The sequence below is a fragment of the Neomonachus schauinslandi genome, chromosome 6, assembly GCF_002201575.2.
Source record: "Neomonachus schauinslandi chromosome 6, ASM220157v2, whole genome shotgun sequence".
Lineage (NCBI taxonomy): Eukaryota > Metazoa > Chordata > Mammalia > Carnivora > Phocidae > Neomonachus > Neomonachus schauinslandi.
Genome location: NC_058408.1, coordinates 51926742 through 51943095, shown reverse-complemented (window position 1 = coordinate 51943095; position 16354 = coordinate 51926742). Strand labels below are relative to the sequence as shown.

The 16354-nt window shown below is 38.2% G+C and overlaps 1 protein-coding gene across 1 annotated transcript in view; it reads left to right on the top strand.

The window, feature by feature from the left end:
- RABGAP1L (RAB GTPase activating protein 1 like) overlaps nucleotides 1-16354 on the top strand; it is a 776559-nt gene that overhangs the window by 476806 nt on the left and 283399 nt on the right. The window contains exon 15 of the mRNA XM_021682815.1: nucleotides 13618-13692. Within this exon, the coding sequence (XP_021538490.1) occupies nucleotides 13618-13692 (75 nt within the window). The remainder of the gene's footprint in view (nucleotides 1-13617; nucleotides 13693-16354) is intronic.

The window sequence follows — 16354 nt, the reverse complement described above, 5'->3', positions numbered from 1 at the left end:
GATCGGTGGATGTTGAACGAACCTTTCAGCCCAGGGATAAATCCCACTTAGTCATGGTGAATATTCCTTTTAATGTATTGTTGGATCCTATTGGCTAGTATTTTGGTGAGAATTTTTGCATCCATGTTCATCAAGGATATTGGTCTGTAATTCTCCTTTTTGATGGGGTCTTTGGTTTGGGGTTCAAGGTAATGGTAGCCTCATAAAACGAGTTTGGAAATTTTCCTTCCATTTCTATTTTTTAGAACAGTTTCAGAAGAATAGGTATTAATTCTTCTTTAAATGTTAGGTAGAATTCCTCTGGGAAGCCATCTCACCCTGGGCTTTTGTTTTTTGGGAGATTTTTGATTACTGCTTCAATTTCCTTAGTGGTTATAGGTCTGTTCAGGTTTTCTCTTTCTTCCTGGTTCAGTTTTCTTAGTTTATACATCTCTAGGAATGCATCCATTTCTTCCAGATTATCTAATTTGCTGGCATGTAGTTGCTCAGAATATGTTTTTATAATTGTTTGTATTTCTTTGGTGTTGGTTGTGATCTCTCCTCTTTCATTCATGATTTTATTTATTTGGGTCATTTCTCTTTTCTTTTTGATAAGTCTGGCCAACGGTTTTTCAATCTTATTAATTCTTTCAAAGAACCAGCTTCTAGTTTCGTTGATCTGTTTTACTGTTCTTTTGGTTTCTATTTCATTGATTTCTGCTCTGATCTTTATTATTTTTCTTCTCCTGCTGGGTTTAGGCTTTATTTGCTGTTCTTTCTCTAGCTCCTTTAGGTGTAGGGTTAGGTTGTGTATTTGAGACCTTTCTTGTTTCTTGAGAAAAGCTTGTATTGCTATATACTTTCCTCTTAGGACTGCCTTTGCTGCATCCCAAAGATTTTGCACAGTTGTGATTTCATTTTCATTTGTTTCTATGAATTTTTAAAATTCTTCTTTTATTTCCTGGTTTACCCATTCATTCTTTAGTAGGATGCCCTTTAGCCTCCATGTATTTGCGTTCTTTCTGACTTTCCTCTTGTGATCGAGTTCTAGTTTCAAAGCATTGTGGTGTGAAAATATGCAGGGTATGATCCCAGTCTTTTGGTACCAGTTGAGACCTGATTTGTGACCTAGGATGTGATCTATTCTGGAGAATGTTCCATGGGTACTATAGAAGAATGTGTATTCTGTTGCTTTGGGATGGAATGTTCTGAATATGTCTGTGAAGTCCATTTGGTCCAGTGTGTCATTTAAAGTCTTTATTTCCTTGTTGATCTTTTGCTTAGATCATCTGTCCATTTCAGTGAGGGGGGTGTTAAAATCCCCCACTATTATTGTATTGTTGTCAATGTGTTTCTTTCCTTCTGTTATTAATTGCCTTATATAATTGGCTGCTCCCATGTTAGGGGAATAAATATTTACAATTGTTAGATCTTCTTGTTGGATAGACCCTTTAAGTAGGATATAGTGTCCTTCCTTATCTCTTAGTACAGTCTTTGGTTTAAAATCTAATTTATCTGATATAAGGATTGCCACCCCAGCTTTCTTTTGATGTCCATTAGCATGGTAAATGGTTTTCCACCCCCTCACTTTCAATCTGGGGATGTCTTTGGGTCAAAAATGAGTCTCTTGCAGACAGCATATCGATGGGTCTTGTTTTTTTTTTTTTTATCCACTCTGATAGCCTGTGTCTTTTGATTGGGGCATTTAGCCCATTTACATTCAGGGTAACTACTGAAAGATATGAATCTAGTGCCATTGTATTGCCTGTAAGGTGACTGTTACTGTATATTGTCTGTGTTCCTTTCTGGTCTGTGTTACTCTTAGGCTCTCTCTTTGCTTAGAGGACCCCTTTCAAGATTTCTTGTAGGGCTGGTTTTGTGTTTGCAAATTCCTTTAGTTTTTCTTTGTCCTGGAAGCTTTTTATCTCTCCTTCAATTTTCAGTGACAGCCTAGCTGGATATAGTATTCTTGGCTGCATATTTTTCTCATTTAGTGCTCTGAATATATCCTGCCAGTCCTTTCTGGCCTGCCAGGTCTCTGTGGATAGGTCTGTTGCCAATCTAATGTTTCTACCATTGTAGGTTACAGATCTCTTGTCCCAAGCTGCTTTCAGGATGTTCTCTTTGTCTCTGAGAGCCGTAAGTTTTAGTATTAGATGTCGGGGTGTTGACCTATTTTTATTGATTTTGAGAGGGGTTCTCTGTGCCTCCTGGATTTTGATGCCTTTTTCCTTCCCCAAATTAGGGAAGTTCTCTGCTATAATTTGCTCCAGTATACCTTCTGCCCCTCTCCCTCTTTCTTCTTCTGGGATCCCAATTATTCTAATATTGTTTCATCTTATGGTATCACTTATCTCTCGAATTCTGCCCTCGTGATCCAGGAGTTGTTTATCTCTCTTTTTATCAGCTTCTTTATTTTCCATCATTTGGTCTTCTGTATCACTAGTTCTCTCTTCTGCCTCATTTATCCTAGCAGTTAGAGCCTCCATTTTTTATTGCACCTCATTAATAGCCTTTTTGATTTCTACTTGGTTAGATTTTAGTTATTTTCTTTCTCCAGAAAGGGTTTTTCTAATATCTTCCACGCTTTTTTCCAGCCCAGCTAGTATCTATAAAGTGATGATTCTGAACTGTAGTCCGACATCTTACTAATGTCTGTATTGATTAGGTCCCTGGCAGTCGGTACTGCCTCTTGTTCTTTTTTTGAGGTGATTTTTTTCCATCTTGTCATTTTGTCCAGAGGAGAATGGATGAATGAGAGAACAGAATGTTAACAGGGTAACAATGACCCCAGAAAAATATACACTAAACAAATCAGAAGAGACCTGAAACCGGGGGAAAAGAAAGGGAAAGAAAGAAAAAAGAAAAAAAAGAAAAAGAAAAAAATATAAAAAGAAACAAAAACTAACAAAAAAACAGAATATGATCAGATATGATCAGACTGGTGCATAGATCAGTGCCACACACTAGATTTTTGCCATATTTTGGTCTGTTATAAGAAAGTGCTTCACAAAATTTTAAAGAAAAAAAAATATATGTAGAAAAATAAGGGTAAATATGAAGAAGAAGGGATGGAATATGATTGTAAAGATGAAAATTATAAAAGATTTTATAAAAGGAATTGGTAAGAATGTGGTTGAAAAAAGAAAGAAGAGGATTAAAAAAAAAAAAGGAGAATGTGATCAGGCAGGAGACTAGAATAAAGCCATACACTAGAGATTTAGGGTATATTTTGGTGTGTTAGAAGAAACTGTATCCCAAAGTTTTAATCAGAGAACAACTTATATATATATATATATATACCAAAAATAAGGTTAACCTCTATGAATGGATAGAATATGACTCTAAAAATGAAAAATAAAAAATAATTTTTAAAAAAAGGATTGATAAGATGTTGGTTGAAAAAGGGAAAAAGAAAAATTTCCCCCCAAAAAAAGAAAACTAAAAAAAAGAAAATTAAAAAAATTAACTTTGGAAGACTAAGAATCATGGGAAAAAAGCCATGAATTCTATGTGCAGTATTCCCCTAGCGCTGGAGTTCTGCCGTTCTCATCCGTAAACTTGGTCTTGGCTGGCTGTTCTTGCTGATCTTCTGGGGGAGGGGCCTGTTGCCGTGGTTCCCAAATGTCTTTGCCGGAGGCGGAATTGCCCCGCCCTTGCTGGTCCGGGCTAAGTAATCTGCTCGGGTTTGCTCTCTGGAGCTTTTGTTCCCTGCAAGCTTTCGGTACAGCTTTGGAGGATGAGAGTGAAAATGGCGGCCTCCCAATCTCTGCCCCAGAGGAGCGAAGAACTTGGGGCCCCGCTCCTCAGTGAGCCCCCAGAGAGAAGCAGTCAATAACTCCCGTCTCCCCGGTCTCCGGCCGCACTCCGTGCTCACCTGGCCTGTGACCAAGCATTTCTATCTCTGGCACCCGACCCCGTGTGGAGTCTCCAAACCCAGCAGATCCTGCGGTGCACTCCCGTGCTGCTCCTCCTGGGGGAGGAAGGGGAGTCTCCCGGGATCTGCTGCTTGTTGGGTCCCTGCTGGAGGAGCAGTGGCCCGACTATGCCGCAGATCATGGTTTATGGCAACCCTGAGCTGAGAGCCTGTGCCTCAGCTCCGTCTTTGCAGGCAGCTTCCCCGCTCCGATACCTGGGACCTCTGCCACACTCAGGCACCCCCGGCCTTTCTGTGACCCCGAGGGTCCTGAGACCACACTGTCGCAGTGAGGTTTCCATCCCCTGCCTAGCTACTGGAGCAACGTTCCCCAGTGGAGCAGACTTGTAAAAGTTCTGATTTTGTGCTCTGCTGCTCTATCACTTGCCGGTAGCCGCTGATAGAGGCCCCCTCCCCCGCTGTCTATCTTCCCAAATATCGCCTCGGATTCACTTCTCCGCATGGCCTACCTTCCAGAAGGTGGTCACTTTTCTGTTCAGAGAGTTGCTGCTATTCTTTTCTTTGATCTCCTGTTGAGTTCATAGGTTTTCAGAATGGTTTGATCCCTATCTAGCTGAATTCCTGGGACCAGAAGAAATTTAGGTCTCCTACTCCTCCACCATCTTGCCGAGGTTTGGTCAGCCACTTGTATTCTTAAGTACTATATTGAATAATCATTGCTTTAAATGTTACCCTAATTTCTTTTAGACAGCCAGGTGTCTTAAGATTCTTGTCACTCTGTGGTCTCTTTTTATTTAGCTTATTGCGGCATTACTTAAGAATAGTCTTTCCTTGATATCTCTTTTTTTCTCTTAGATTGCATGAGAACAGATCTCTTTTTAGTTTGTAAATAAATTTATTTCTGCACATTTTATACTTGATTGTTTCCCTGACACACTCATTTAAGGGCTGTTGATGCCAGGAACAATCCAAGGGCTGATTTGTTTGTTGATCTCATGTTGGCAGAAGCTTACTGTAGGTAATAGATGAAACAGCTTGTCTATCAGTAGCCAGTACATCAGCAAATATATCAGTTGCTTTAGCAGTGCCAAGAGCTACATGGGGATCTGTTTTAGAAATCTGATCATTTCTTGCATGTCCACTTAGCAGCCTCTCTGTCTTCTTAGAGAACATCTTCTGATTTCCTTTTCGTTTTTCCTGTGAATCTGAGCTTCCTTCCTCTTTACCTGTAAGTGTGCTTTTCTAATGAAATAGTACTGTATGTTGTCCATTTCTGGGACAAAAGAGAAATATTATTCTGCACTTCCTGCATCAACCTAGTAAAAGTTTGTTTTTTGGGAGAAAGGATTTTAGATGAATTAGTAGACATAGTTTATCTGTAAAACTAAACATTTCCTCTAATGATTTTAAGGTAATTCAAGAGCAGTAGTGACTATTGTGTCTGTTTGGGGTTCGTGGAAAATTATTTTCAAAGTTAGTATCCCATCAATGGATAACAGTTACTCACTTAAAGAAAATCAAGTGTTTTCCATATTTATTTGATAAAGAAGAACTTACATTCATATATAAATGTTAGCACCAATTAGATTAAGCCTTACAAATGTCTTTTTTTATGTCTAAGTTTTAGTCTGTGGTTAGCATGTTAATAAATATATCACATAAATAAATTAAAAGTTCCCCTTCCTGGGGTGCCTGGGTAGCTCAGTCATTAAGTGTCTGCCTTTGGCTCAGGTTGTGATCCCAGGGTCCCGGGATCAAGCCCCACATTGGGCTCCCTGCTCTGCGGAAGGCCTGCTTCTCCCTCTCCCACTCCCCCTGCTTGTGTTCCCTCTCTCACTGTGTTTCTCTCTGTCAAATAAATAAATAAAATCTTAAAAAAAAAAAGTTCCCCTTCCCTAAACCCAGAAGTCATGGATTGAAAAAGATTAAGCATTGTTATTAAGAATTGTCATTTATCTTGTGACTATGGAGTCTTATCCCCCACCTCTGTTGATCCCCATGGCAAATCAGAAGATAGGCCCTCCCATCTTCTGTGGACCCAAATACATAAATGTCCAAGAAGAATAATTCTGCACAGAGTGAATCTAAGTGATTACCTTGGTCTCTTCAGGCTGCTGTAACAAAAATAGCATTCACTGGGTAGCTTAATTTGTTTCTCATAGTTCTTGAGGCTGAGAACGTCAAGGTCAAGGTGCTGGCAGTTTCAGTGTGTGGTGTGGGCTTGCTTCCTGGTTCATAGATGGCCATCCTCTTGCTGTGTCACCTCATGTGGCCAGAGGAACACTCTGAGATCTCTTTCTCTTTTTTTTTAATTTAAATTTTAGGTAATTAACATACAGTACAATATTGGTTTCTGGAGTAGAATTCAGTGATTCATCACTTACATACAAGACCCAGTGCTCATCATAACAAGTGCCCTCCTTAATACCCATTACCTACCTAGCCCATCCCCCACCAACCTCCCTCCATCAACCCTCAGTTTGTTCTCTATCATTAAGAGTCTCTTATGGCTTGTTTCTCTCTCTCCCTTTTTTTCTTTTCCCCCTTCCCATATGTTTATCTTTTTTCTTGGAAATTCCACATATGAATGAAATCTTATGGTATTTGTCTTTGACTGACTTAATTTCGCTTAGCACAATACACTCTAGCTCCATCCACATCATTGCAAATGACAAGATTTCTTTTTTTTTCTCATTGCTGAGTAACCATTGTGTATATGTAGCACATCTTCTTTATCTATTCATCAGTCAGTGGACATTTGGGCTCTTCCCATAGTTTGGCTATTGTTGATAATGCTGCTATAAAAATTGGGGTGCATGTATCCCTTCGAATCTGTATGTTTGTATCCTTTAGGGTAAATACCTAGTATTGTAATTGCTGGATCATAGGGTAGTTCTATTTTTAACTTTTTGAGGAACCTCCATACTGTTCTCCAGATTGGCTGCACCAATTTGCATTCCCACTAACAGTGTAAGAGGATTCCCCTTTCTCTGCATCCTGGCCAACACCTGTTGTTTCTTGTGTTGTTAATTTTAGCCATTCTGACAGGTGTGAGGTGGTATCTCATCACGGTTTTGATTTGTATTTCCCTGAAGATTAGTGATGTTGAGTATCTTTTCATGTGTCTGTTAGCCATCTGGATGTCTGCTTTAGAAAAGTCTCTATTCAGTTATTTGTTTTTTGGGTGCTGAGTTTGATAAGTTCTTTGTAGCTTTTGGATACTAGCCCTTTATCAGATGTGTCATTTGCAAATATCTTCTCCCATTCCATAGGCTGCCTTTTAGTTTTGTTTTTTTAAAGATTTCATTTATTTATTTGAGAGAGAGAGAATGAGAGACAGAGAGCATGAGAGGGAGGAGGGTCAGAGGGAGAAGCAGACTCCCTGCCGAGCAGGGAGCCCGATGCGGGACTCGATCCTGTGACTCCAGGATCATGACCTGAGCCTAAGGCAGCCGCCCAACCAACTGAGCCACCCAGGCGCCCCTGCCTTTTAGTTTTGTTAATTGTTTCCTTTGCTGTACAGAAGCTTTTTATCTTGATGAAGTCCCAATAGTTCATTTTTGCTTTTGTTTCCCTTGCCTGTGGTGACTTGTCTAGCAAGACGTTGCTGCAGCCGAGGTCAAAGAGGTTTCTGCCTGTGTTCTCCTCTAGGATTTTGATGGATTCCTGCCTCACATTAAGGTCTTTCATCTGGGATCTCTTTTATAAGGACACTAATCCCATTCATGAGAGCTCTATCCTCCTGACCTAATCACCTCCTGATGGCCCCATGTCCCAGTACCATCACATTTTGGATTAGGTTTCAACATACGTATTTTAGGAGGAACACAGTCTATAGCAGTGATATAATACAGGTATTAAGGGTACATCTGTATTCAAACAGATTTGGGTTCAAATCCTGGCTCTCGCTTTGTGTCCTTGCCCAAGTTAATTACCTTCTCTAAACCTCACTTTTCTTATCTCATAAACTTTGTGAGGATTGAGAACATGCAAGAGCATTTAGTGCAGGATCTGGCACATAATAAAGAGGGCAGGCTCTCTCATGCCTTTGTACATGCCTTTCCCCTGCAGCATGCCTAAACAATCTCCATATTCTTCCTTCAAGAATGTGAGGCCAAGTTTGCAGCAATTTTGGTCCCATCCTTCTTTTTTTTAATTTTATTTTATTATGTTATGTTAATCACCATACATTACATCATTAGTTTTTGATGTAGTGTTCCATGATTCATTGTTGGCATGTAACACCCAGTGCTCCATTCAATACGTGCCCTCTTTAATACCCTATCACCAGGCTAACCCCTCCCTCCACCCCCTCCCCTCTAGAACCCTCAGTTTGTTTCTCAGAGTCCATAGTCTCTCATGGTTCGTCTCCCCCTCCGATTTCCCCCTCCTTCATTTTTCCCTTCCTACTATCTTTTTTTTTTTTTTTAAACATATAATGTATTATTTGTTTCAGAGGTACAGGTCTGTGATTCATCAGTCTTAACACAATTCACAGCACTCACCATAGCACATTGGGGAGGGTAGGTTCCACCCTTTCTTTTCTTTTCTTTTTTTTGTAAGATTAAGACAACATCACCTTGTCTATGATGTCTTCCTTGCCTTTAACTCTACTTCTTTCACGAGGACACTTCCTCACCCTTTCCCTCTGAGCTTCCATCTGTCTGTCAGCACTTCTCTCACTGTGCCCCTTTTCACTGCACATGCCGAATTCTTCTACAAGACTCTGAGCTGAGGTGCATGGACAGTATCTTTTCATCACTGCATCCACCTCACTAAGTGCAATGTTTGATTACATAATAGATGCTCAGTAAATATTGACTTGCTGAATGAAAATATGAAGTATTCTTGGGAACCCAGCCAGAAAAGTAGTCTATAGTTCAGAGCAGAGAGAAGAGACAGAGTGCAGCCAAAGATTTTATCCCCCCCAAACTGTTATGAAAATTTTCAAATATGTAGAAAAGTACAAAGAACTGTACAGGAAACATCCATCAACCCACCCCCTAGGTTTTACAATTAATATTTTGTTACATTTTCTTTGTCACTTACCTATCAATCCATCTACCCTTCTGTTCAATTGATCAATCCATTTTAATATTTTAAGGCATTCAGAATTGCTTTTGTATGTCTTTATACCTTATGCCTAATAGTGCAACATGTATATTATCAGCTAGAGCTCAGTATTTGCTAACAGTTTTCTTTTGTAGGTACAATTTACTTTAAATGAAGTATACAAATATTAGGAATGCCATTTCATTAATTTTGACAAATGCATATACTTGTGTAATCCAAGACATAGATGTTCCTTCATGTCTTCACAGTTAATCCCTGACCCTTCACCCAGAAGCAATCTTTGTTTTGATTTTTTTTAACCGTTTATTGCTTTGATTTGTAGAACTTTATATTAGTGGACCCACAGAGGAGAATCATTTTCATGGAAGATGTAGTTCACACAGCATAATAGTTCGAGATTCTTCCATGTTACAGGTGTACGTGATTCATTACTTTTTGTTGCTGAGGAGTGCTTTGTAGATATCCCTTATCTGAGGCTGCTTATAGTTTGGGGCTATTATAAATAAAGCTGCTGAAAATATGTCTTAGCCTTATATCAGTCTTTCTTATATACATTTGCATGCATTTCTCTTGGATGAATACATAGATATGGAATTGCTGAGTCATAAGGTAGGTGTATGTTTAGTTTTCTAGAAAACTGTCAAACAATTTTACAAAGTAGTTTTACTGTTTTACACTCCTTACTGACAGTGTTTGAGAATCCAAGGATACCAGCATTAGATGTACCAGTCTTTTTAATTTTAGTTTCTGGTGGCTATGTACTGATGTCTCACTGTGGCTCTAATTTCATTTTAATATAGTGACTAATGATGTTGAACACTTGGCCCTGTTCTTACCGGTCATTCATAGATAACCCTTTGTGAAGTGTCTCTTCAAATCTTTTGCTTTTAAACTTGAGTTGTTTGACACTGAGTTGTAGGAGTCCTTTATGTATATGATGCAAGACTTTTTCCAGATATGTTTGCAAATATTTTCCCAGTCTGTGGTTTACCTATTTATTTTCTTAACAGTGTCTTTTCATCATTGGAGGTTTTTTAAATTTGATAATGTGTACTGTATCAGTTTATTCTTTTATAGTTAGTGCTTCTGTGTCCTGACTAAGAAACCTTTGCCTTCACCAAGTTACAAAGATATTCTGTTTTCATTGAGTAGCCTCATAGTTTTAGTTTTATGTTTAGAACTGTGATAAGTCTGAAATTAATTTTTGTGTATGAAGTGAGGTAGGTATCAAGGTTCATTTATTTTCCCCATATGGATATCCAACTTTTTGAGTACATTCATTGAGACAATTTTCATATACTTACATGTTTACATATATAAACAATTTTATTTTCCTCATTGTATTATCTTGGTAACTTTGTTGAAATCAAATGACTTTATAAGTGTGCTTATAGTTCTAGACTTTTTATTATTCACTGATTTTTTTGTCTATCCTTGTATCAGTTTTATACTGTCTTGAATATTGTAATTTTACAGTAAGTGTAGTAACAGCTTCTCTTCTGTTACTCCTTTTTCCAGAATTTCCACTCTCACTTTCTAGCCGTTACCCTAATCTGTTCTCTGGTTCTTCGAGCCAATTAAGACTGCAGTTTTATGTCCAAGTTTTAGCCATCCAATGTGGTATCACTGATCTTCAGCAAAAGCCACAAAGAATGGGAATTTTACCCAGTGTCATTCCCCTCTTCTTAGTTTATTCTCCCCTCCAGTTTCTGACTGCTTTCGTTTAGCTCATCAATGTCTTCAGGTAACTGTTGTTATGTATTTGTCCAGATATAGTTTAAATTTGTTGCCAGAGGGAAGGTTGGCCCAGTAGGAGCTACTCTCCCATTACAGAAGTGGTACCCAGGTGGTTTTTAAAAGTCAGACTGAGCAGGCATCTGGCCAAAGATGCAATTAAAGTAAGGAATGGGGAGAGGTTTGGTGCAAAGAGGAGCAAGTTTTGAATAGAGGGAAAGGATTCAGTTCACCTCAGTTAGAGAAGGCTTAGACTAAAGCCAAACGGTGCTTGGAAAAACTCCAAGGGAAAGAACTTGCTAGAACACTGTTTTTAATTTATTTTATTTTTAATTAAATATTTTATTTATTTGAGAGAGAGAGGGTGGGGCAGAGGGAAAAGCAGAGGGAGAAACAGATTCCCCGCTCAGCAGGGAGCCTGATGGAGGGCTGGCTCCCAGGACCCCGAGATCATGACCTGAGCAGAAGTCAGACACTTAAGTGACTGAACCACCCAGGTGCCCCTAGAACACTGTTTTTTAAACTGTGAATTATAAAATCAATTTAGTAGATGGCCCCTGGAAGGTCATTTTTGCTTCTAACTTAAAACCATAAAACAAGTAGAAAGTAAGATCATTGCATTACTGATCTGTACTTTCATCCTTAGCTCTCTAATTAGAGAATAGTCTCTGGAGTCACTGAATTCATACTTTCTCTGTCTGATGTGTCATGGACCTTCATTTTTTGTTGGACTTATATGCTGAGCATATAAACAGCACACTTCTCAATAAACGTTAAATATACTTCTGTAAATAGATCAAACATTGATTAAAATGATGTCAGGTTTGATGAAGCATGACTGGCTTTTGGAGATCCATAGTTTTAAGGAATCCTTAACTGGCATCTTTCATGGGGGAGGGGAAGCCTTGAAAATATATTCATCATTCATGTAACATGCTCTCTCATCAACAAATCCCAGAGTTCCTTCTTCATGACAAAGGTAGTGACCAAGCACTATCAGGAATGCTTCAAATTGGGATAGTATTAGAACCTTTTGACTCTTTCTTCCTTTTTTGTTCTTTTCTATTCTCTCTGTAACCCTTCTTCCAACCCCTAATATACACACCCATGATGAGGTCTGGATAAAAGTACAAATTAAGCAATCAGAACTATAACTGTATAAATCAAATAAAATTAAATAAGTGAAAGGATGCTAATGCATCTTTCAATTTTTAAAATTAGGCAGAGCTCTGGAAATTGTTGATAATGAAGAAAAAGCTCCTTTCAGATTCATTAGGTAATGTTTCCATGATCTAATTTTTCTCTCATTAGAAGAGAGTGTGATAATATCATCATTAGCAGAAGAAGGTTAAAAGAGAACAATAGTACTTCAAAAGACACCATTAAGAAGGTGAAAAGGCAGGGCACAGACAGGGAGAAAATACTGACAACACATATGTCTGACAGTGGATTCGTGAACAGAATGTATCAAGAACTCCAATGAATCTAATTAAACCTAATTAAACAAATGGGCAAGAGCTTGAAGAGACAGTCACAAAAGAATATATATCAATTGCCTAGAAGCAATGATAATACACTCTACATTGTTAGCATTCAGGGAAATGCAAATCAAAACCACAGGGATTAATAAAAGGAAAAAGACTGGCAGTATCAGATATTGACAAGGATTTGAAGCAGTGAGTACTCATAGTTTGCTGCTATAAGTGTAATGCTTGAGTTACAACCACTTTGGAAGACATATTGGCAATTTGTTATAAAGTTAAACATGCACTTATCATTTAAACCTTGAACTTCCACTCTTGGGCATTTACTTAAAGAGAATAAAAACCTATATCCATTAAAAAAAACCCTTGTGTATACATAGCAGCTTTATTCATACTAACCAAACATGAAAAAACCCAAATGTTCAACAGGAGAAAGGATAAGCAAATTGTGGTATGTTTAACAGTGGAATACTACTCATCAGTGAAAAGGTGACCTACTGATGCATGCAGCAACAGGGAGAAATTTCTGAAACATTATACTGAGTAAGAGAAGCCAGACACCAAAGAGTTTATATGATTGCATTTGTATGAGATTGTTTTAAAAATGCAAAGCTAATAATATATTGTGATAAAAATCAGACCAGTGGTTGTCTGGAGTGGAGGTGGTTGACTGCAAAGAGGCATGAGGGACGTTGTGGAATGATGGAAATATTCTGTAACGATGTGGTTACATAAATGTAATTATGTACTTATAAATCCCAACTCAAGGACTAATGTATGCATTTCACTAGATACAAACTCTATTTCAAGACAGGTTTTTTTTTTTAGAAAAAAAAAAAAAAGTTCCAGACCCGTATTCTGACTACCTTGGCATATGGAAGCTACCACACTTAGCCTCCTCCCTATGGTAACTCTTCCTAGTAATCTTTAATAACCACTGCCCTGGACAGAGACAGTTTTTATACTCACAAAATCATAATGCATTTTATTAAGCACATTAAATGGAAAGTCCCTCACTGAAATGAAGCACAACACATAGATTGGGATCCATGGGATGGGATATATGTCCAGGATTCAAACAGCACAATTGGGATGTTTGTCTTTGCATTAAAACTCCCACATCAACTCTAGAACCTTCCCACCCTCTTCTACTCTTTGCGTCAGCCTCCCATGGTGTCATTTGCCTGACTACAAATCGTAATGGAGCTTTTAAAATTAGGTGCTCTGAGCATCTCTTTATTCCAGATTCTAAAGATGAACCTGGGGATAATGGGACATCTAGAATTGCTTTAGGAACTGTGCAACATCTTTGGGGGATCCCACTGTGCTAATGACTCACGCATTTAAGTTGAAGTATCAGTGAAATTGTGGTGGACAGCCCAGGGTCAAGATCAAGCAGCAGCCTGATGTTAACTTATGTTAAAATCTGTGAATGTTTATAGTACTTCTTTCTCTTCATCTTTTCTCCAGGCCTACTCTGTCTATGACGAAGACATTGGCTACTGTCAAGGACAGTCTTTTCTGGCTGCTGTATTACTGCTGCATGTGAGTAATTTTCCATGTGATAAATGGCATGGTGCTGCCAAGTTCATTTTATTTTCTAGTTGGTTTTGTTCTTCCTTCCTATTTTCCACTTATCTGATGGAGATTACACATGGCACATCTTTTTTAAAAGGTACCTTTGGTGATAAAGTAAGAGATCTGATGTCAGGTACAGGACAGTTTCTCAATTGAATTAATAATGCTGACAGGAAGGAGATAAATTGCTTATTTGGAGTTATTTTTAATGAGAATCCTCTAGAATCAAAGAAGTCAATGTAACTGCTCAGATACAAGCAGGACTAGAACCATTATGAAGGAATATGGCAAGGAAGTCTTATCTTTTCTGCGATTTATTTTTGTATACTCTTTTTCCTCTCAGTCACCTTCATTTAACGGAACATTTATTGATCATCAGTCTGTCAGGGCTAAGCTAAGAAGTGGGATTACAAATATGAATAATTTATCATTTGTGTTCTCAAAGGCCTCAGAATGGGGCACAAGTACTGTAAGCACATACTTATTATTTTTATCCTTTTTACGTGTCTTTACTGATTTTTCTGATGTTCACTAAAGAACTTAGAGTGTGCCAAGTAAAAGCAATACACAGAGTAAGAGTATAGAGAGGAGAATTACCCAACCCAGCTCTACTAGAACTTTCAGGAAAGACTTTCTGGAGGAGATGGTATCCTTGCCCAGACGGAAATAATTGAGGCTGCAAAAGGGAGGGAGTAGAGATAGCTAAATAAGAGGAACAACATGAGCAAATATATGGAAACATAAAAGGTCACAGCATGTAAAGGGAACAGTATGAAATTACAGTTTCTGTTCAGTTACTATAGGAAATGTATGCAAAGACAGGTATGAGATAAAAATGGTCAGATGGGCAGGGACCAAATCATAAAGACTCTGTAATCATGTCAAGAAAGGTGGGCTTTATTCTAAAGCTAGAGAGGAGCCATTGATCAGTTTGAAGCAAGGGAAGCACAGTTAGATGTTCATTTCAGATAAATTCTTCTTATACCCTTGAGGAGGGTGAAATTAAAGGAGACAAGCAGCAGCAGAGAGACCAGTTAGGAAATATCAATCTAAACGAGAGATGTTGAGACCCAGAGAAAAAGAAGCTTAATTAAGAAACATGCAGGAGGCAAAATTGGTAAGTTTTATGGAAGGATTGACAAAGGAAGAGTCAAAAGTAACATGTCTACTTTTCTAGCTTTGGTGACTTGATGACTTGTGGTATTTTTTTTTCTTTGACTTATGGCATTTTTAGCTCAGATAGAAAATGCATCCATTGAGATTGAATGGAGAAACATGATTAAGAGTTGATGATGAATTTTATTTTGAATTCTTTGAGTTTGGGATATTTTGGGGACATCTGAGTGAAGCTGTCCACCAACAAGGTGGATGCTGGAGACTGATGCTGAGGGAGAAATCATAGCTGAAGTCACGAGAGTGGACCAGATCATCTAAGAAAAAGAAATAGAATCCCAGAGCCCAGGAATTCCAGATATTTAAAGGGCTGATGAGGAACAGAAATTCCTGGCGAATTTCTAATTTTCAATAAGGAGGAAGCAGTGTCTTCTGTCAAACGCAGCAAAGAGGTCAAGCAAGTTTAAAGCAAAAGCATTTAAGTTTGCATTCTGGAAATGAAGAGTGATTACAGTAAATTCACGGTCCTAATTCTGATAACTTGATTCTAATGATAATAATGGTATACAATGGTTCTGTTGTGAAAATCACTTTATTTAACTTTGATTTCTTCTTCTGTTGCATTATCATCTGTTTATGGTCTTCTTGATCTTTTCCTTGTTATTCTTCTTTCTTTGACATCTCTGTGGCCCATCTTCTTGGTATTCCCTTGATTCCTATAATCAAGCACTTTATGGCCACAAATTCCCAGGGCCCTTGTTCTGCTACTAAACCCACCTAGTGTCTAACATAGTCAGCTCTCTTATGCAGGGGGGCTGGAGACTGCACCCAGTGACATGAGTGTGTTCACCAAGGTTCAGAATCACCTTTCCTCTAATCACTCTGATGAGAAGCCAAAGTGGAAGCCATGGGTGGTGAAATTTTGTCTTCCACAAAGTAATCTTTGCATGTATCAGTTTAGCATTTTAGACCTGTAGCCTTGTTAAACACATTACAATATGTTGATTAAACTTCAGTGAGAAGAACATCTCTCTAAGATATCTGTTCTCAGATTTAACAGAGGGTTAGTTAAGTATGAGTTCATATTTATTTGGAAATACTTCCCCACAAAAAAAAAAAGAGTCAGTAATCCAAATAACTAGAAAACTCAAATACCTAGGATTTTCTTCTACATTATCTACCCTCATATTGTAAGGATCACATGCCAAGTCAGCACTCTAAAACTGCTTTCGAACTATGTCTCAAGATGGATAGACATTCAGTCCAGTTTCTCATACTTTCTACAATAATAGAATTATGCAGTTCTTGCCATGGCTTATAAAAATAACTGGAAATATAGAAATACCTTCAGAACCTTTGAGGAAAGTTTCACTAATATTCAGCATAGTGCTAATGAGAAACATATTATTGTAATTTTTAATTGAGAGTATATGCAATAATTCTTCTTTTTTAAAGATTTTATTTATTTATTTGACAGAGAGATACACAGAGAGAGAGGGAACACAAGCAGGGGGAG